Source organism: Gobius niger (genome assembly GCF_951799975.1).
Source record: "Gobius niger genome assembly, chromosome: 8".
In the NCBI taxonomy this organism is placed as follows: domain Eukaryota; kingdom Metazoa; phylum Chordata; class Actinopteri; order Gobiiformes; family Gobiidae; genus Gobius; species Gobius niger.
In genome coordinates this window covers 37,212,334-37,235,250 of record NC_136859.1, presented here as the reverse complement: position 1 = coordinate 37,235,250, position 22,917 = coordinate 37,212,334, and the positions used below count along the sequence as shown (strand labels likewise).

At 44.4% G+C, this 22,917-nt stretch overlaps 1 protein-coding gene across 1 annotated transcript in view; it reads left to right on the top strand.

Moving 5' to 3' along the window:
* Positions 1-22,917, top strand: part of thsd7ab (thrombospondin, type I, domain containing 7Ab) — a 357,113-nt gene that overhangs the window by 105,403 nt on the left and 228,793 nt on the right. Inside the window, exons 2-3 of the mRNA XM_079562212.1 lie at positions 10,656-10,878; positions 12,816-13,430. Coding sequence (XP_079418338.1) covers positions 10,656-10,878; positions 12,816-13,430 — 838 coding nt within the window. The remainder of the gene's footprint in view (positions 1-10,655; positions 10,879-12,815; positions 13,431-22,917) is intronic.

Genomic DNA, 22,917 nt, shown 5'->3' with positions numbered 1-22,917 from the left:
AAATCACCTCCGGTCTGTGATTACACGGCTTGGTACAGAAGAGGAAAAGTGTCTGGCTGGTCAGACGGAGGGAGACTAGCTGGAGACTAGAGTTGCCGCTGGTCATCCAGGTTGTCTCGTTGAAAACAAACAGGATCGTTTTCAGCGGAGTTTCCGCATGGTCTCCGAGAGATCTCCGAGGTCTCCAGCAGTAACGTTGTGAACCTTATTTGTAGTTCTCAACCAGTAAGAGGTTTCTGTGACGTCTGCGAGACCTGTCGGATACCAAGGAGATCTCAAAGAAAAGCACCGAGTCTGGAGCGCACGTTCCACTAACAGACTACCAGGAGACTCGCCTTATCTCCAGGGGATGTTTCAGAGACATCTCTGTGGCCAGTCTTCAACTGGTCTCCAGGTCGGTGAGATAGGCCATTAAACTATAAGTGTATACTGCTGAAATAAGGGTCTGAGCAACTGGGAAACAACCCTACCCACTTCTTCAGTAGATAAATGCTAACGTTAATGTTAAGAAAAATTCCCTGAAAAATGGATCCATGACCTGATAGAGTCTGGCCCCCCTACTGTATTGAGAACCACTGGGTTAAACCTCTACAAACATATTGGACAAAATAGTATCTTTATGTGTGACTTTGAGTAACTTTTCAGTTTTTCTTTAGTTTGGTTTTCCGTTTACTCTCGAGCTTGGTGTAAACAGACAGATCAAACTCCTATCAGTCATTCATAAATGATTGAAAATCCTGTAATTGATTTTGCTTTTTGCATATCGTGACCCTGGTGCGAGCTGCTCAGGCGATCTCTGCAGCCTTTGGATTCTGGAAGCACACGCTCGACCTCATCATCAGACACAATCACGGAGCGTCTGTGCTGGAGATTTCAGATTCGTAGCGGCGGTCTGCCCTCCCCCTCGCTGCCCGGCCGGGGCTCAATCACAGCCAGGCCTCACGCCAGGAACATCAACGCGCTCAAGGTTAATGCGGGGCGAGGACTGAGTAGCTGCAATTACACAGATTTCTCCTCCAATTTAGAGTCGCTCTTTAGTCAGCGCAGCTCGGTCGGTTTAGCGTTTCTGAGAGCTGGCAGATATACAGGAATGCTCATTGGTCGGCGATGCAGAGGGGTTTGGACTTTGCTGGTCTTGCGTTTACGGATTAGGGACAGTGGTGCGTGTTTTGTGCTGTCAGTAATTGGGCTAGTTTTATTAATAACACAAAATCTCTAGTCATATCACTGAATCACTTTAATGCAATGCTCTTTGAAAGATTTGGTGTCAATCTATAACACTCCCTGCTGATCCATTGATCATCTATCTTCTTACTTCTTTCCATGGGCTTTAAAAAAAAAAGACATGGTTTCTACTTCAGAATTAACTCACGACAGAACAGTGTTAGTTGGGACAGCATGTTTTAGTCTTAAACCCTGTTCGTACAGGATTAGAATGACCTCAGTTAAAACCGAGATGACCCCAGGATGTCGGCCTTTTTTATGGGAATTTGCACAGGATCAGCAAAGCCAGGATTTTAATCCTCCTTATTGAGGATTGAGGAGTTTAGTGCTGTCTGAGGTTCTGTCTGAGGTTCTGTCTGAGGTGCTGTCTGAGGTCCTGCCTGAGGTCCTGCCTGAGGTTCTGTCTGAGGTGCTGTCTGAGGTGCTGTCTGAGGTCCTGTCTGAGGTTCTGTCTGAGGTCCTGTCTGAGGTCCTGTCTGAGGTTCTGTCTGAGGTTCTGTCTGAGGTTCTGTCTGAGGTCCTGTCTGAGGTCCTGTCTGAGGTCCTGCCTGAGGTGCTGTCTGAGGTCCTGTCTGAGGTCCTGCCTGAGGTCCTGTCTGAGGTCCTGCCTGAGGTCCTCTCTGAGGTCCTCTCTGAGGTCCTGTCTGAGGTCCTGCCTGAGGTCCTCTCTGAGGTCCTGCCTGAGGTCCTCTCTGAGGTCCTCTCTGAGGTCCTGTCTGAGGTCCTCTCTGAGGTCCTGTCTGAGGTCCTGCCTGAGGTCCTCTCTGAGGTCCTCTCTGAGGTCCTGTCTGAGGTCCTGCCTGAGGTCCTCTCTGAGGTCCTCTCTGAGGTCCTGTCTGAGGTCCTGTCTGAGGTCCTGTCTGAGGTGCTGTCTGAGGCGCTGTCTGAGGTGCTGTCTGAGGTCCTCTCTGAGGTTCTGTCTGAGGTTCTGTCTGAGGTTCTGTCTGAGGTCCTCTCTGAGGTCCTCTCTGAGGTGCTGTCTGAGGTTCTGTCTGAGGTCCTCTCTGAGGTCCTCTCTGAGGTGCTGTCTGAGGTGCTGTCTGAGGCCCTGTCTGAGGCGCTGTCTGAGGTGCTGTCTGAGGCGCTGTCTGAGGTTCTGTCTGAGGTCCTGTCTGAGGTTCTGTCTGAGGTCCTGTCTGAGGCGCTGTCTGAGGCGCTGTCTGAGGTTCTGTCTGAGGTCCTGTCTGAGGTTCTGTCTGAGGTTCTGTCTGAGGTTCTGTCTGAGGTCCTCTCTGAGGTTCTGTCTGAGGTTCTGTCTGAGGTTCTGTCTGAGGTCCTCTCTGAGGTCCTCTCTGAGGTGCTGTCTGAGGTGCTGTCTGAGGTGCTGTCTGAGGCCCTGTCTGAGGCGCTGTCTGAGGTGCTGTCTGAGGCGCTGTCTGAGGTTCTGTCTGAGGTCCTGTCTGAGGTTCTGTCTGAGGTCCTGTCTGAGGCGCTGTCTGAGGCGCTGTCTGAGGTCCTGTCTGAGGTTCTGTCTGAGGCGCTGTCTGAGGTCCTGTCTGAGGTTCTGTCTGAGGTCCTGTCTGAGGTCCTCTCTGAGGTCCTGTCTGAGGTCCTCTCTGAGGTCCTGTCTGAGGTCCTCTCTGAGGTCCTGTCTGAGGTCCTCTCTGAGGTCCTGTCTGAGGTCCTCTCTGAGGTCCTGTCTGAGGTCCTGTCTGACTGTTGTGTTGTCTTATGAAGAACATACGATGTTTCACTTCAGTGTTTCACTCCACCGGCTGCTGCACATGTTGGTATTTACTGTTAAAGCAGAGCTGCAGTAAAATGTTAGATATTTTATTTACTCATTGGTGACTTTATGTTCATGTTGATGACTGACAGTTGAGTTCTCATAAAAAAAAACTGCACTCTTTTGTGTTATGATGTTTTTATTTCTCGAGATATCGAGATATGAAATGTTGTCCATATCGTTCAGCCCTTCACCAAACGGATCCAAACTTTCCCTCAGAGCCTCCATGTTGGGCTCGTGCTTCCAGTTCACGTCTGTGACATCGTAGTTTGTTTTGTCTTTTATACTTCTAAATGCATAAACAAACAGAATTTGGGTCTGATAAATGCTTTGATGCATATTATTATTAATATATCTTTAAAAAAAGACTTTTGGGATAGATTTTGCCCTGATTTACACTTCATTTCACTGGTTAAAAACTTTCCAAACTCTGACATGTCGATCCACACGAGACTAAAATTTCTTTTAACTTTTGTATTCAGTTTAGCCAACACAAATTCCATACAAAATTAGTCGACTAAATCTAAAATGAATGTGGTCTACTTGACAGTCATAAAAGTGCACATTGATCAAGCTGCACTCCTTCATGTTTCTTCTCCCACATGGACAAAGCACAGACCTGGTTCTTCTTCCAGATTGCGTCACTGGGAGTTCGGATGTTTCCGTCCCTTATTATCATTTTAATTTAGTCTTATACAAAAATATCTATTATTTTTTGATTATTTGAAACGGAAGTTCCTGACTTACAGAAGTGCAGTGTAAAGCTTCCACTTTGCTGGAGCTGGTTGTAACATCCTACGACAGAAAGTCAACATCGTGGGAAAACAGAGATCGGAAAATCCACAGTTTTAGTCCACATTAATGCCGCATAATGCAACTTTTTTGTGTGAAGAAAAAGAAAGTTGATATTTGTGCATGTTTGTAGTGACGCGGTGGCTGTATGAGTGGGCAGCACAAACAGCCTTTACTTTCCATCGCAGTGGTCTCTACGCTCCAAGATCAAATGTTTTGTAGGTTTCCTGGGGAGAGGCTCCGTCAGCAGAGAAAACCTCCCAGACAATAGATCCTGGAGCGTAACAGAGACCACTGTGATGGAAAGTAAAGGCTGTTTGTGCATAAAAAGTTGCATAATGCACCTTTAACCTAACCTTAGCTGTTGTCCCTGAGGAAGGTATATAACACCAACAACAATTATAAAACATAAAACAATTTAAATATTGAGGCTACACACTTACAAAACAAATGTTGATTTCAATTCATACGTTGATGATATCTGAATTAGGGATGGTCCGATATGAAAATTTTCTGCCGATACCGATATCCGATATTTGCCTCACTGGTGTGGCCGATATCCGATATTTGCCGATATTTATTTCAACGTTAAAAATCAATAGAAAGGCTTACTCAAATGTGGTAAAGTTTGTAAATTGTTCCATTATTGGAATGTCTTATGCTTATGCCTGGGACACATCTCACACACCAGGATGAAACAATCCTTTTTATTAGAAAAATATTAAAAAGACCAATTGCAATGTTGGAGTGAAATGTCATTTTGTTTTTGGCTAAATATTTACTCAGACCTACTTATTATTATACTTTCACCCATGTCCTCTATTAATGGGAAACACTGACACTGGGAATATGCTAGGCTACTATTTATTGCATTTTTTATTAAAATATGTAGCCTACCATGTTGTTTAAGCTACATGTTTTAACTTTAAACAAATCTGATAAAGGACACACAGCCCTGTATGAAGCTTTGGAGTTGGAAATATCATAATGTCACTTTAACAGCACCTTATATGAACTTATGAGGCCAGACTGAATATTTAGAGTTGGTTTAGAGCTGGCAAAAAGCAAACAGTAGATTTACAAGATTAGCATGAGCTTTGAACTGCACTGTTTTCAATGATAAATGCGCGAACGATCGCAAACGCGTCTAATTAAATATGCGCGAAAATGCAACATGACATAACACCTCGTTTTCAGGGGTCATTAACATGACAAAGGTGGGCAGAGTAAACGTCAATACAGACATTATCATCACTGTAGTGAGACCTACATGATGACAGAAAGGTCATGTTTACGTGTCGTAGCCTTTAGCCTGTTAGAAGCTATGCTAGCGCTAACAAACAAAGTTTTAAATCTGGCGTCAGGACGGAGAAACTTTTGCAAAACTCACCTCAGATGTAGCGACAAATAATCCATCAGAAAATGATTCCTGTTAATCCTGACTCAGAATTATGTCCATGGAGGCAGTTTTGGTCCAGTTTGTTGCAGCAGTAACTTGTGGCTCTGCATCTCTGTGGTGTCCAAGTGTCCGCTCCACTTTGTTTAAACTTAGTAAAAACATACTTTCTTTTGGAGACGTGTGAATTTATGCTGGAGGTTCTTTATTTTTAGGAGCCACTGTTTATTTGAGATAATTTGAATAAATTGTTGGCCCAGTCAGGTCAGTGCAGCCCATCTACACTGCTGCTGCTTTCAGGTGCGCTATGACATTACGGTGTAGTAAATAATTAAAAGAAGAAAAAAAATATCGGCCGATATTTTCCCATATCGGACCGATACCGATATGGGAAAAAAAGGATAAATATCGGCCGATAATATCGGTGGCGCCGATATATCGGCCATCCCTAATCTGAATGTTCGTTCTGTGACTTGCACAATAGAATGAATTGGTGCAAGGGCAGGTCATACAGTTCAAACATAGGACATTATAAGGATCAATATGTACAGTTAATATTTACATAGAAACAGAATGAGAGCAGGTGACTGAGGAGAGACTGAGTCCATCTGCGCTGGCCTGAGTCCTGGATAATTCATCACTCACGTGTCAAACTTTGCATTACTTTTTCTTTAATTAAACTTACTTCTGCCCAAAGGCTGTTTACAATTATCCGCCGACAGAGTTATCTGTCAATTCAGTCCAGGTTTATTTGAACTTTCCTTCCATTGGCCGGTCCCTGCAGAGCGCTGTTTACTGAGACAAGTGCACTGATGTGTTTGGCTGTTCGTGCGCTTGTCAATAAAGTCGGATAAATGCCACAGATTAGGGCTCGGGCAAATTGGCTTTCAGAGCGCGGCCTCTGATGGTTTATTTTAATCTCTGCTGTAACATATTGCATTTCTGCGACCTAATCATAGTCTGTCTGTCATGGACATGTTTTATTTCAGCCCGGAGACATTTAGAAAGGTCTGCTGGTTAGCTTACTGGCTGGATCAACTTTGGAGAGGTGTGAACTTGGAGTCAACAATAACGGCTTGTGTCTTTTTCATTTGCCAGGGTTAATTCCCCTTGCAGCAAGCAGGGGGCGCTCTATTCAACATGTGATGCTCGAAATAGCAGGCCTTACTCATCACATCCTGAAATCAAAAAACAGGATTTTGGGCTCAGAACTCAGCACATTTTAGAGTCTTAACCCATTTTACAAAGTGCAAAGTCACCACATAATTGCGCTGACACCACACGAGAGAATCTCCAGAAGATAAAAAATAAAACGGATAAGGAGCAGCCAAACTCTAATCGGGTAAATAATCCTGCAGTGGGTTCTCTTTTAAAGTTTTTTTTGACTGCAGACTGTTTTTGATAGGACAGTTCCAGGTAAAACGGGGTGAAGAGTGGAGAGAGACATCTATGTATTCTGTCGGGACAGGGCATGTCAATGAACACACGGGACTCATGAATGTGAAGTTTGTAAACACTCCATATTGTAGCCTTGGGATCAGCTCCATGCGTCTTCCCCCACTCAGACTCTCTTTCAACCTGGCCTATTGTACATGTTTTTCGTGGTAGAGGAAACCGGAGTACCTGGAGGAAACCTAGGGAGAGAACATGCAAACTCCACAGAAAGGCCCCGTCCAGGGATCAAACCCGGGGCCTTGGAGCTGTGAAGCACGAGCCCTAACCACTATGCCACTGTGCCCATTCAGCTCATCGTGAGCTGGGACTTGAACCCATGACGCTGTGGACAGAACGGCTTGAACTGCTACATGTGGACTCCTCTTCAAACTGGAGCACATCAGTCTGCAGGAGGACTCAAAAAATGTATCTTATTTTTAAGACTCAATAAAATGATCAGACTGTGGGGAGCGGACCACAGATTATAGACTGATAGACTGTATGACTCGGGAAATTTAAACATGACAGAGCGTTCGAATATTGAAATAGTTGACCATTTTTTTGTAATTGATTAATTGTCAAAAATGACAGGAGTCATAGAGTAGTGCAGTGTTTTGAAAAACTTTATTTGTAAAGTTAGGGTGTAGAGTGTCCTGCACATTGTAAATGTCCATCCATCCATTTTTCCATCCATTTTCTTCCGCTTTATCCGGGGCTGGGTCGCGGGGGCAGCAGTCTCAGCAGAGATGCCCAGACTTCCTGATCCACACACACCTCCTCCAGCTGTTCTGGGGGGACCCCGAGGCGACACCAGGCCAGCTCAGAGACATAGTCCCACCAGCGTGTCCTGGGTCTTCCATGTCTGGAACACCTCCCGAAGGAGGCGACCAGGAGGCATCTGAAACAGATGTCCGAGCCACCTCCTTTCGACGTGAAGGAGCAGCGACTCTACTCCGAGCTCCGGGTAACTGAGCTAGATTAATCGATTATCAAAATAATTGCTAGTTGCAGCCCTAGAAGCGGAGATAAAGTGAAAATGTGCTTTATGAAACTCCTGGTGCTGCCGGTCCAGCCCTGGGTGGAATCACAAGCGAGAGTCGTACATTTCAAACATGTTTTTTGCTACGATTTCAGCTCTCAAATAACCCTAACCCATGTCAAATGATTGCTTGTGAGAAGTTCGATATGGGACTAAAACTCTTCCGCTCTGGATTTGACCTGGCCTTGCTTGTTATTTGCAATGAAAGGCCGTGTTCCCGCCTCTGCACATTTGTGTCAGAAGGATGTCTAACGTGAGAGGCGATTGAGAGGCACAGGCAGCAGGATGCGATCGTCTGACAGTGACAGGAGGTAGAAACAGTCGTCCTGGTTGAATCGGCGCGTTGGCTTCATTAGGTATTCCGTTTCTTGCCTGTCGTCGGCTGTCGCGGGGGACGCCAACGGCTCTCAACACGTTTGTGCATCAAGGACCACATCAGAGGCGCGTGAAGCCGGTGTCAGCGAGAGACGGAGATTAATCTGCTTTTCTGCAAGTGACGCCGGGATTCTAGCGCCCTGACAGGGAGCAGGCCGAGGAGCTGTGATGTGTCATGTTTGGGGCTCGGCTTCTGTGACGGTTTGGTTTCAAGATGCAGTGAGCGCTTTGTATAAACATAACGACATATGGCTGAAACTCTGCAGGTGAAGAGGAACTTTTGCTGAAGATCACTGACATAAGGTAGAGAAGATGCTCATGTGTATGTTCAGTGATGACATGGAAAAAACGAGTGGAGCCCGGTTTGAATTGACTTGTTGACTTAATAGTTACAAAGACTTGCTCAGAGGATGTTATTAAAATGTTAAACTAGTTATTATCTGTAACAGCACCTATTTCACCTTGTTTTTTGGGAACAAACGAACGCCCAGAGCAGCTTCTTTTGAACACTGATTTTGGAGTCTCTGCACAACTCTTAAAATCACAGAATATGCCTTCATTTAATATTCAGCGTGACAAATCTGTGACTTACTGTTCACAGTGTGTGTTTCTTTTGCTCTTGTTTTCATTGACACTAATCTGAAAGATACTTCCTCTTACCTGATTGAATGGGCATGTTCATTCCTGCACTGTTGGGTCTGGACTTTCAGGTCTGACTTCCCGTTTGGTGTAAATTTCCTGATGTGAGCCCTCCTGTAAGACAGTAGTTCGACCCGATGAGGCCAGTGTTGTTTTGGTCAAAGAAGACTAAAACAATACCATGACGTTGATGCACCTTTTTTACATGATGATAACGTGGCGGTGACAAGCTAAAAATAGCTCTTTGGGTCCTCAAACATGACGAGACTTTTAGGAGTTGACGAGACGAGGAGATGGGAGAATGTGGTTCGTCCGACTGTTCACAACCAGAGCTTGAGCATTTGTGACCCATCACGAGAATGGGGGACACAACTGGGTTTTGGGGCATTTTGAGCGGGACAGAGCCTGTGAAAGTGTCGTCTCCAAAGTTTCCAACAATGTGTAACACATGAAAATCTGATCATATTTGGAGAAGATGTGGCAAGTTGAATTTAGGAACTGGAAATATGTCAAAGAGAGGAACCGGCCTCTAAACTTTTGGGCTGTTCTCACCTCTCTGGGAGTGACAATAGGGCTCATTTACATCTCATTTAGAAAAGCCATCCCGCTGTAAAGCTCCCCCTGTCCTGTCATGTGTGTGGGGTTTCAGAGTCACTCACTCAAACACACAGAAACTGATCCACAACAGGCGTCTGTATAAAACTGACTTTTTTACATGGCATTTGTTCACTGAATGATGTGTCAACAACGCAAACCAAAGCAGCGGTGGCTCCTCCCCAAACCACAACAGGAAACAGGAGCGAGCGTATTATAACGTGGAAACAGGAGAGACGTCAGAGAGCAACGGAAAACGCAAAATCCACCGGAATAAAAAGACACTAAACTGACTGGTGCTTTTGCATTAATCCGTGATTAATAAATCCACTTCCAAACATGTTGGTTGTAACGTCCACGGTTCAGCTCGTCTGATACAATCTTTGTTCATCCAACATGACCCGGTGATTACCCAGTATGTAAATACACACACACAAAGTCCCGCCCCTACTGCACGCTCCGAGATCTCCCAAAACAAGCCGGTTTGAACCTACAAGTTAATGCTTTTAGATATACCAATACTGCAGCTTAAACATGGAGAGGCTTCTTCATGACTTCAACTGAATGATTCTGAGGTTTTTTTCTAAACTTGTGCTGCCGACTTGTGTCCCTGGTTCTATGACTGGGCACATTTGTGTAATCTGTCTGTCAGAAGCTTAATACTGCCAACCTTCATCCGCATTTACATTACTTATCCACCTATATTAATTTGTTGAAATACTATTAGTCTAACTTTGTTTAAATAAAACTGACTAAAACTCAACTAGAACCTTTTTGTTTTTTTTGTCGACAGAAAATAGATTAAAACTCATTGAGAAATGACTACAATGTGACTAAAATCAAAAAGCCTTTTCGTCCAAAGACTAAAACTGAGAGGAACAGTGGAACAGTGTGGGGGAATGAGAGGTGTCAGAAACGTACATGCATTCAGATGTGTCATTAGAGCAAAGCTCAGAGGTGAGAGAAGGGAGTGGAGCCTGAGAGGTCTCATTATGGTAAAGTCACGCAGAACATCACTATTATTTTATAATATGAATGTCTCTTCGGTGTCTGCATTTGTTTGGTGATGTTAGATCAATATCTGCTCTGAAAGATTATTGCCTTTCTCTGCGTTTGCCTTCATGCCGTAGAGGCGCGCCCCCGTTGTCGTGGCAACGGTAGGACAGCTCCAGGGGAAGTCTGAGAGTTTGGACTTTAGGGACTTTGTGTTAAAACAAAAGTTTGCAATTTGTAATGGAATATTTTAAAGTTTTAATGCTAACTCCCGGCTGCTGCTGCAAACATTTGCACTTCTCTTGCGATCGGTCTGTGGTTTTGTGGTGGCGAGGGGCGTGTGCTGCAACCAGGACGGGACGACTTTCACACACTTTTATTTGAATGCTAGATACCCGATATGTGGCTGATCTTCCGCCTTGTCCCGTCTCTTCTCCCGTCAGGTCCGTGGGGCAGGTGCATGGGCAGTGACTGTGGTCCCGGGGGCAGCCAGAGCAGGGCGGTGTGGTGCGCTCACGTGGACGGATGGACCACCCTCCACACCAACTGCGAGCAGAGCCAGAGGCCCTCCAACCAGCGCAACTGCTTCAGGGTGTGCGACTGGCACCGCGACCTATACGACTGGAGCCTGGGCACCTGGAACTCCTGCACCGCCCTCACCTCCAGGTACTGCCTACGGAGTTACAGTGTTGGCATGTTTTACTTCGTCTGACGGGGCTGCAACCAAGCCACATTTGACCAACTTTGACTTTTCACCAAAGCTGATGAAAACAATGGCGACAATTGGGAAAACTTCGCCAAAACAAATGGTAAAATGGTAAATGGTCTCAACTTATATAGCGCTTTTCCACCTACATTAGGCACTCAAAGCGCTTTACAGCAAGGATCCACTCACCCATTCATACTCTCGTTCATACACCAATGTACGCAGACACTGGGGGCAATGTGGGTGAAGTGTCTTGCCCAATGACACAACGACAGTGTGCACTTTCAGGAGGTGGGATTCGAACCCCCGACCTTCCGATCACGAGACGACCCGCTCTACCATCTGCGCCACTGTCGCCCCACAAATCAACAAATCACTTTCCAAAACTCCTGGTCAATAAAACATAGTTGAACTGTTTTTTGAGTTCATGCTGTTTCTGAAGATTTCTGATTATCATGTACAATTATGTAACTACAGCACCGGTCAAAAGTTTGGAAACATTTTTATATGCATTGGCATTTCTTTATTTCCAACACTATTTCCATTGTGTCATTCTCATTGAAGGCAACACTCGGAATGAACACATGGGATTATGTAGGAAACAAACATTTTAGGGCGAGGAATGAGCTCTTTTCAATGCAAAAAACAGGAACTCGCCATCACAGATACTGGTCTTTTATAGAGAAGGGTCTGAACACAGCCAATGGAGGGGCACGTGATCAGTGGAGCTCCACTTCTCTGCAGGACTACTCCAGAGTTAACTAATCCAAACTAACCCTAATCCCAACCCTGAGGACAGATAACAGTGTCTCACTCATATTCATTTAAATAAATGAAGGTGGATGTGACGTCATTTCCTGTGGAGAACTGGAGCTCCACTGATCACGTGACTCTCCATTGGCTGTGTTTGACCCTCTTGCCTTTATCTGCCTATAAGCAAATATCATCAAACTCTATTTAAGACATAATTCCATATGTTTTCACCTTTTAGTGAGAATCTACAATGTAAAGAGTGTGAAATAAAAGAAAAAACAATACACAACAGTGTTTCCAAACTTTTGATGGTCCTGTACATGAGAGACCTCGACCGCTGCTGCTGTACTGCTATGTTCTGTTGTAGATCAAAGTAGTAGAAAAGAAAATCTGTACAATACACGTGGCTTACAGCCAATATTCTCCTGTTTGCACCAAATGGTTTCCTGACACTTTGCTTTCATAAAAAATCCACACATTGGATGAAAGCAGCGTTGTGTTGTTACATGTTATTACTGTGACAGCTACACTGATCACCTTTTTTGCTTTTAACCATGTTAGTGTTGTCATAAACTGTGTTTTGAGCCACTTGCACATTTTTAGGCAATCTTTAAATTATAGTACACTAGTGCATAATACTGTGTTTCTTTAAAGCTCTTTCCTAATTGGGTTTTAGAGATACGTTATCAAAGTTTGGACTACAATCGTTGTACACTCCTTAAAAACAAAAAGGCTTCATTATGGTCATTATAAATGCGAAAATATCCATGACTAGTTAGTTTGTTTGTCTTGGAACAGTGCAGCAGTTCTTACACATACACAGTCACCACACAAAACCACAAAGTCATTTCCTCTGCCTGTTCTCCATCTCACTATTTAGGAATTCTTATGTTCTGCTTACACAGAAAGGTCCTGAACCTCCTTCCCGAGTGCATTAGTACAAACTCAGAGTTTAGGATGTGTGTAGAGTCAGATATAATCCTTCAGGCCTGGTGGTGGATTCTTCAAACAGCTGCTGTTGTGATAACAAATATGTCCCTACAATTTTCCCAGTTGGTAATCTGGGACTAAACAATAACCGACATTTTAAAATCAATGTTGGTTTGCTCCCATAAACTCCATTAACTCTGCGTTCACCCCACAGAAGCCTGGGTGCCCCCCTCGAGCTGCCCTGCTCCGGCGGGGAGGAGGGGCTGCAGACGCGGGAGGTGCGCTGCGTCCTGAAGGCGGACGGCTCGGCCGCAGACGACTCCATCTGCGAATACTTCGAACCCAAACCACGCCTGGAACAGGCCTGCCTTATCCCCTGCCCCCAGGACTGCGTGGTGTCCGAGTACTCCCCCTGGACTTCCTGCTCCAAAACCTGCGGCACCGGCCTCAGGAACCGCGTGCGGAGCGTGCTGGTGCCCCCGGTGTTCGGCGGGGGACAGTGTCCCAACCTGACGGAGTTCCAGTCGTGCCGGACCACGGCCTGCACCGGCCCGGAGAACATGTACAGCTTAAGAGTGGGGCCCTGGACTCCGTGCGCGCTCCCCCAGACAAGAGACAAGCGCCAAGCCAAGAGGAGGCGGGGCAAAGGGGAGGGACCGCGGGACAGAGGGGGCGGGGTTAAAGATCCAGAGACTAAAGAGCTGATTCAGAAGAAGAGGACGAGGAACAGGCTGAACAGGCAGGAGAGCCCGTTCTGGGACATCCAGGTGGGCTTCCAGCGGCGGGAGGTGGTCTGTGTGCACCGCAACGGCAGCACCATCAGCAAACAGTAAGTCACTGGGACATTTGTCCCTCTGGAGCTTCAGCTGTAGCAACATCTTTATTTTAAAAGACGAGCGCAGCATAAGAAGGAAGCATATTAACACACACTCGAATAAAAGATCATCAATCGATCAGAGTGGCGAGCATCGTAGCGCTCTCAACAGCCTTGTGATTATCCTGCATATTGTGCAGTTTTTTTCAAACATTGTCTATACTGGTAGAAGCAAATTAAAAGTTTGTAAAATGATAATTTCAAAGCTCCTTCTGTCTCCTGAGCAGGTGCCCGACAGGCCGGTTCACAAAAACCTGACTCATTGGTCAAAGTTATGGCAACGCTGATTCTGATCAGCAAAGAGAGGGACTTTTATACTTGTGCACATGCAGTTAATCTGTCAGGTAAAAGCCAGATAAGGTCTAAATAAGGTCCGCTCGCTGGAAAGTCAGACCGGGGGTTGCGTAGGAGGCGGTCGGGGGACAGGGGCTGCAGCTATCGCGGAGGCGCTGGACGCCACTTCCAATGCGAAACCAGTCACCGGATTTCGCAGAGTTTTCTTGATTTCGCGTTACAACATTGCACATTTCTGTCATTTCTCTTTTCCTACACCCCTGCGGTCGACTTGGGACCAGTCTGCGCTCGACTGGTTGGGCACCACTGGTCTTGAGGTTATACTGTGATTTGTTCTAGTGGGCCACAGAAAGGGGGTCTAGTGGCACAATAATTATGAAATGGTTTAACAGTCTGTGAAGTCAAAACCTTTTCTGTGACGACATGGGGAAAGCAGAAGGCTGGACCAGTTTTCTTTCAGGGGGCGCAGTCCCTTCATTCCCCACTCAGCTTCGCCCCTGCCGCTCTTTCAGTCTATGAGAATTCACCCTGACCGCAGTGTGCAGAGAGGAAACGCTAACATGACCCGGAACTCAGTGTAGTGAATCAGCGACAGCCACATCGGTGCGCTCTGCAGGGCTACTCTTTTAGGCCCTTATGTAAATGGTCCTCGTGGTTGGCAAAAGCTGCCTTCGTTTGTGCCTCGTCGCTCTTAAAGGAGTGAGGCCTGTGCACTGTGGGACATGTCTCTGCTCCTCATGTTCTGTCAGAGTCTGTTGGGCACGAGCGACAGAGGGAAAGAGCCAGAGAGAAAGATTCCAGTCCATTCTTTTGTGTTCAGAGGAGGACATACGTGCTGTAAAGTTTGTGCTGGTCTCTAAACTGAGAGACAACGCAAAATAACACTGTGCCAATGATTGATCTTAATTTGAAGTGGGCATACGGCAATCCTGCAGGCTTTAGTGATTATACACCGTAGACTACACCATTGTTTCTCATGGATAAATACAGGACTATATTTTAAATGCTACAAACGCTAAATAAAATCTGTGAACAGGTGACTTTTGAGCGCACAGATAGTGTACAGTTTCATCCAACACGGCAGCTGAATGTGTTTTAGACTATTTTATGTATTTGATGAACTTAACGGGATATTTCAGGATTTTTGACATGGGGCCTCATTTCTTAGTTATCCAGAGTGTTGATGATTTCTAGAGATATTTCTTTAGAGTTTAGTGGTGCTAGGCTAGTGCTAGGCCAGTCCAAGGCTAGCACATGTCTATGGTTACTAAAAAGTCTTGCATTAAAAAAGTCACGGGCTCGTCCTCCAAACGTTGCCGTATCTGATTTGTAGAAAGTTTCTTTGTGAATTCCACGTGCAGTAATGCGGCCGCAGGTTAAACAAACTACTGTAGATCCGGTAACCGAGCAGATCACTCCGCCGCTGCGTAGCTACAACCAGGAAGCTGATGCTGCTCAAATATAAGTTCTTTTAAATGCAAAATGGTTATATTTAAAAAATGATTCAGTCGACACAGACATTTATATGGTTAGTCTGGTGTTATAAGTGATTTGCCTCAGGTGCTCTGTGCTTGGGTCAGACTGTTTTTAATGCATGCTACTAGTTACCATAGACATGCACTAGCCTAGTACTAGCCTAGCATCACTGAACTCTTCAAGTATAAGGACTGCATGTATATTACCTCCATAAAACACTCTGGACTAGGAAATGACGCCCTATGGCAAAAATCCTGAATATCCCTTTAAGAATAGTTCAGGAGTGTCATCTTTGTTAATGCCAGTTTGAATTCGATCTAATGCTTTTTTAAGGCCCTCATTTTGGCACGATTCATCACTGACTTTTATTGCTTCTCAAAACCCCTGTAAAACTTCTCTGAACGCATTACTATTCATACAGTATTTCTTGTAGTGCCTCTGCGGATCGCTGCACTTCCCCCGGGACCACGCACGCACGGGGCAGCGTGGGTATAACTTGTTGTCTTTGGTTGGTGGAAAAAAGAAATCAAAGCTGGTTAGAAGTGAAACGCGGTGCTTTTTTGACGGCACAATCCGCGGCTGTGGCAGTGAGAGGGTGACGCCATCCTCCGCAATCACAGCCACTGTATGTTCAAATGGAGCGCAGAGAAAGTTGAGACGATGAGACGCCATCCTTGGTTTGTTTACTTCGTTTTATGAAGCGGCCTGGCCTAATGTAGTGTCTGAACGTGTCGCAGTTGTGGCTTTTGGGCACCTCACACACTAGGCCTGTTACCAGAACAAATTATGAAGTTCGAATTATTAAGGCAGGAAACTGTCGCAATCAATCATATTATTGAAGACCCTATAATGCAACAGAAACTAACTCTGGAGCTTGAAAATGACAGTTCAGCTCAGTTTGAAAAGTACTTAAAATATCCCACAATGAATGTGAAATGATGGCGTAGCAGAAGTTCACAAGGGGCCCTTAAAATATTCTATGGAGGCACTTCTCTGCATAGGTTTCTCTCAGAACATGAAATTGAGGTTCTTTACAATAAACTGGTTTCACTTTTTATATAGGCAAATATTATGTGGTGGAGCCATGAGTAAAAAGGATGAGATGAGATGGATGGATGGATGGATGGATGGATGGATGGATGGATGGATGGATGGATGGATGGATGGATGGATGCTCCTCATTCTCGTCTCCACCAGTTCACCAACAGAGTTCGCCCTCCCCATCACTGAGGTACACTTTCTAGCCAGCTTAACCAGCTGGTTCTTCTCTCCATCTCCTCTCCATGCACCGACCAGTCCAGTTTATGGTCCAGATGAACACCCAGATATTTGTACCTCTGCACCATCTCAGTGCCCACACCCTCAATTACCACAGGAAGATGATGTGTTTCACAATCATCTCCTTGTTTTTTGATGCATTGAGGATGAGTCCATTGTCCTTGCTCCAGGTGGTGAAGTCCGCGATGACCCTCCTGTACTCCCCCTCGTCCTCTCCCTTCACAAGTCCGATGTACAAAGCTTCAATGTTAGTACACACAGAGTCAGAGACGGTATTCCCCTACTCTGACATACTGTGGCCTCTCTGTCAGATATTTAGTGATCCATTCAGTGAAGAAAAAGAGGTCTCTTATGTACAAGTAAAAGGAAAAATCTTATGGGGCAGAATTATAATATCAAGGAAATAAGAATAAATAAATAGGATACAAATTAAAACAGACTATAAAAAGTAGGTGCAAAGTTTACAGTCCTAGTGCAGGTTGTCAATAAGTGGCGCTGATACAGAGATTATTGCACATAGTTTTGCAAAGGGGTTATTGCACATGTTACTTCACAGTAGTGTTGTTCAGTCTGACAGCAGTGGGGATGAAGGACCTGCTCCTTCCTGCACTGGGGGTGTCTCAGTCTGCCACTGAGAGAGCTGCTCAGCTCCTCTACAGTCCCGTGCAGTGGGTGGGAGGTGTTGTGCATGATGGAGGTGAGCTTGGCTAACACCCTCCTGTCCCTCACCTCCTCCACAGAGTCCAGGGGGCCCAGGACGGAGCTGGCCCTCCTGACCAGCTTGTTCAGTCTGTTCTTGTCCCGCTCTGTGCTGCCCGGGGCCCAGCACACGGCAGCGTAGTGGAGAGCAGAGGCCACCACAGAGTCATAAAAAGTCCTGAGCAGAGGCCTGCTCACTCCGAAGGACCTCAGTCTCCTCAGAAGGTGGAGGCGACTTTGGCCCTTCTTGTTGTGGGACCAGTCCAGTTTGTTGTTGAGGTGAACACCCAGGTACTTGAAACTGTCCACCACCTCAATGTCCTCCCCCTGGATGTTCAGCGGTGTGTGCGGTAGTGGCTCAGCCTCACATACCACCCAGGGCCATGGAGGAAAGAGTGGACCCGGTGGAGCATGTACAGGATGGCGTCCTCCACACCATGTTCTCACAGTAGGTCAATTCCAAGGAGTCCGTTGCCTGCTGCAATTATGGCTCCCGGAGCCGCAGGAGGTTCAAGGGTTTTCATGACAACAGGCGTCAGGGCCACTGGTCTGTAGTCTCTGCCCCCAGACGGCCTCCTCACCTTAGTAAGTAAGTAAGTCAATAAGAGCTTTATTGATCATTGTACAAGTGTACAACACAATTGTGTTGAGGTGTTAGTCCTGAGCCATTGTGGGCCAACCTGACCAGCATGTTTTTAGTGCAATACAAGTGTAAGCCATTATTATTAATATTATTAATACCTTCCTGCCTGAGGTTTGATCCCCCAAAAACAAATGTATTATTATTAATATTATAGGTTTTGTGCCGCTTTTCCTTCAGAATTAGGATTTTCATATTACTACATGTTTGTTTTTCATAATTTATGTCACAACTGAATTTTACGTTCCAACAGTCACTCATTAGATGCTTTTTTTGTACTTGAGTAAAATTATTTCATAGTGACTTCACTCTTACTTTTGTAAATACTTTGGCTACTCTCCCCGCCTCTGCAAATCAAATGCCTGAAACATTAAATGAAAGGAAACTCACCTACATTTATTCCCCTCATATAAAGTTTTATATTGTTTTCTCCAAATGTACTTTTTGTCCCCTTTCACCTGCCGTGTCTCGCCTTAAATGGAAGTTAACTTTTCCCCAAACTTTTTCCCACACACTCTTTAAAAAGGTGTTTTTCGGGGGCATGCAAATGTTTGGCTACAACGCGACAGAAGTCTTTTTATTTGACGCCTCACATCTCGCGGTGTCGACTCCCGTTTTCCGGCTTTGTTCAGAGACTACTCCGAGGTGCGGGTCTTCTCCTCCTCTCCCTAACAAGTAAACAAAATATGCTTCCCAGACTTTTCTTTTTTCCATTCTCTCTGCTCTGTCAGATGTTTATCGCTATACGTCTCGCGTGTCGCGCCGCTGTCAAACCAATGAGGCGCGACGACAGCTCGGCGTTTGATGGCGGGAGTGAGGAGGATCGCTCAAGCCCCAGAAAAAAAAAAGAAAAAAAAGCCATCAATCTGAAAAACGCCAGCTCGAGCTTGGCGACGCCAGACACACTTTTCGAGCGCTTTGTCCCCGGCTTTTAAATGGATTTTGTAACAGGAACGGCGAGGGGGAAAGAAGCCACGCATCGCCGCTGACAAAATCATTTTCCTGCCAAAGACGTATTGAGCGGCGTTGAAATGGAAAGGCGGCGGAGGTGCGGGGAAGGAGTTGTCAAAAAGTCCCACCTCGTAAAAGTAAAATCTGTTAGTGAGGGTTCAAGGGATTAATGGTGGTTGTAGCGCTTGTAAAGAAAGCCACAAGTTGAGACGTATGTATTTGTCTCTTACCAAACAAACATGGAAGAGAGCTTCTCATGAGACTGATCCATTTGTCCTCAGATGTTGAAACTCAGAAACTTGACTGACAGTGAGACAAATACAAAATATTTGCTTTTAAGCTGGTAAAAGTTTGTAATTTTGTAGAGATGCTCCAATCCAGCTTTTTATGCCTCTGATCCCAATGAGCAGAGGTGGCAGTAAGTCACGAAATGCGAGTCTCGAGTCAAGTCCAAGTCGTGAAGGTCCAAGTCCCAAGCAAGTCCAAGCCGATTGGTCACATGGTCAAGTCAAGCTTTAGCCGGCAAGTCACCTCAAGTCGCAAATGCCAGCGTTTCTTCTTTTCAATCTCTATAACAAGGGCTTTCTCAAGATAAAACAAAAAAATAAAAAAATTTAGGCTAAAATAAAACTTTTTAAAATGTAATGGAGCTGTATTTCGTCTAATTAATATTTAATTGCCACAAAATTCAATATATATATTTTGAATATGGTGCATTCAACATATATTTTTGTATGTTCCAGTCTATGTACCAAATTACTGGAACAGCATTTAAGGAAGGGCCCCTTCCTTACAAGGGCGACTTCAGAAAAATTGAAACAGACTCTTTTATTTTATTTTTTATTGATACATAAAACAAATCTTACAAACATAGCACATAGACAAAGGAAAGTTACACGAGGATAGGGTATTAACCAGTTAACACTGTGTGTCGCTTATTCACAACATATCACTTCCTGCAAGAATTTAGCATCAACTTGAAACCAAAGACACGTCCAATCTCTGAGTGAGAGGCGGGACAAGGCCGCACTGCTGCCCCCCCAGAACATCCTGAAGGACAGTTCCTCTCCTCTGCACACCTTCATAACACCAACAGAGTTCACCCTCCCATATGCAGCCAAGAAGAGCAACACAAAAAAAACATGACATATCTTTCATGCCACAAGCTTTAACATTTTTTAAGAGGTTTTTTCTTTTTTTCTTTTTCTTCTATTGCTGTTTTTGTTCTATTATAATTGAGACCCTCACCCATTAAAATTTGTTTTCTTTCCCGCTATGTCAATGTTTAATAAACCTAAACCTAAAACACTGATCATGTATTTTTTATATAATTGGAAATAAATTCAGGCGTCAAGTGGTTAAAGTGATACACATTCTTAGGATCATTCTCGGGTTGTGCATGGCGTGGGTGTGTGGTGTGTGTGATGAGTAGGTGTGAGATATGGATGAGAGAGAAAACAAAAGGAAGATATGTGAAAGAAATAATAAATCATGAGAAACCAATATGTAAAATGATGATAGTAACAAATAATAGTAAAGCAACAATAAAAAAGGTATAGGTAAACTGAATGGGTTAGTGAACACGAGAGAGGATAAACATTCAAGATTCAAATCAAACAGACAATTAGGAAGAAGAAACAAACAACAATAATTTAAAAAAGCATAAAATACTTGTAATAATGAAACAGACTCTTTAAAACATGAGCTGCTCTCCCCTGCAGGCTGAAAGATATTTTAGTCAGATTCTGGCAGTTTTTCTGTCAGTGGTTCCCCTGTAATGCCCCAGCCCCTGTATACTCGGATTCGCCCCTGCTCAAAGTAGATTCCGCGCAGTCTTCAGTCTTCAGTCTTCAGTCTTCAGTTAAGGCATTCAGTGTGAATTCAGTGTGAACGTCTTAACACCCAAAAGCCCCCAAGATTTCTGATTAATCAGCTCTTACCACGTTGTGGAGGCTCCTGTCTGCGCTGTAGGTCCAGTCCATTGTTTCAAACGGTTTCCATAAATCTCCACCTCTTCACTCACTTCAGAAAACTTTGAATGCATCCAAAGAAACACACATTTCCTTCTGCCTTGTCGCGCTGTATTGATTAAAAGCGCTGATGTAAACAGATGCGCTGGTTTTACGCAATGAATCTTGATCTCTCAACAGTTACACTGAACTAACTAGAAAGTCACAGCAAGTCATGGAGAGTCATTGGCCTCAAGTCCAAGTTAAGTCTCGAGTCACAAAGTCAAGTCTTTTTAGAACTTTGGTCAAGTAAGTCTCAAGTCCCGAAAATTCTCATGTGACTCGAGTCTCCCACATCTGCCAATGAACATCTATCAAAATCCAATACCAACCGATACAAAGAGACTTTTGTACAAAGTGGCTTCTGTGTGTGTCAGATCAGTTATTCTTATACAAACACCGGACAATATTATTTGATTATTTTAGGTGTGACCCAGTCATAGTTTCTGTCCCAGCTTTGATTGTTGACGTTAGCATTATCATGCTGCTGCTAGCTGCTGATCTAAACTAAACAACTAAACTAACTGAATTCTCCCGGTTCTGAGCTTGAACATGAGGTGCATCATGTTCATACTCTTAGATTCAGTTGGTGAAAGTTGGGTGTTTAAAAGGAAGAGTCAAAACAGGTATCGGATATTTGGAACAGATACACCGTATTTTTCCGCAGGATTGGTTCTGATCTCGATCAGGATTGGTGCCTCCCTACTTTGTAGAATTTATTTTTTTTTTTTTACATGTTGCAGTGTTGTTCCCTCATCAAAAGCATGCAGTACCTGGAGCTGTGCTTTAAGCCCCGGTGCTGGAGTTTGCGTGCTCTCCTGGTGTCAGCGCAGGTTTCCTCCTGGTGCTCCGCTTTCCGCTGCCACTATAAATGCATCCCCTCTGGGGCCGGGACTCCCCTGAAAACCAGATTCTTACACACAGACATTCTTCCACATGACTCACATTGAATCCAGAGCTCATTAAAATGATTGTTGACGGCTCACATTAGCCACGCGCAGTGCAGGCACCGAGGCCGTACAGCGCTAAGGAAAGAATCAGTTACAGTGCTTGTGCTAACTCATCTAATGTCAGCAATAAACAGAGACACGCGGCCACACAGGAGCTGCCAGAGGATCACCAGGGTATCTGTGGAAGATATTAATCAAGAATATTATCAAGCATAATACTTGCACTTGCATTTAACCATAACCAGCCATAAGGAAGCTCCCTGGATGGCTAGTGAAACATGTTTTTTTTATATATAATGTTTAAATTATAAGATAATTCTCTTAAGTGAGTGTTACAGAACGTTTGTGCTTTTAAGATTGTCTCAGTTGGATTTTTTCTCACATGATTATTTGACTTCAATGCTGTGTATAAATTCTTTAACATTAGTGAAATCCACATTTCAGTTCCGTGACAGGTGTTGTATGGAGATGGGCAGATGGCCACTCACCACAAACACATGTGCAGTCATTCAAACTGGTCCAGGAAGTCTTTTCTTCTTCTTTTGTGTTACTCAGTGCTGTTTCTAATCAAAGTAATCAAAAGATGCAGGCAGTGATTGTGTATTGTGTGCTGCTGGTATTTTACATCCTGTACAAGGACTGAAAATGAGCTTTATCACTAAAACTGGCGCATGGACATGTAAATGTACATGCTGATTCATTGCCCCTGTTCAAATACTACTAAAATGAAAAATAATAATAATAATAATAGAATAAAAGTTCCATTTGGAAGATGATTTGAACATGCACACATTAACTAGTAGTATAACTGCAAAAATGCTAAATTCTAAATTAACCAAACAAATCCTTATAAAACAGTAGGCGGGAAAATTTGATAGAGTGGGAAAACTGCCTTTTGAGAAACATTCTTTGACGTTTCCTATTCTCATTTAAATGGAGGAAACTTTATTCAGTGAGACAACAAACCGCCTCCCAAAAATGGAAAAATGAAACCATAATAAAAAAAAAAACTTAACATTCTTTGTTAATGAAGAGGTGGGGAAGCCTCTTGGATGAGTGGATGTAGTTCTGATCCCAGAAAGTAGTCCTCCACGATGTGTTTAAGGGAAATACTTCTCACAGAATGTGGAATAGCAGCGTTCCAC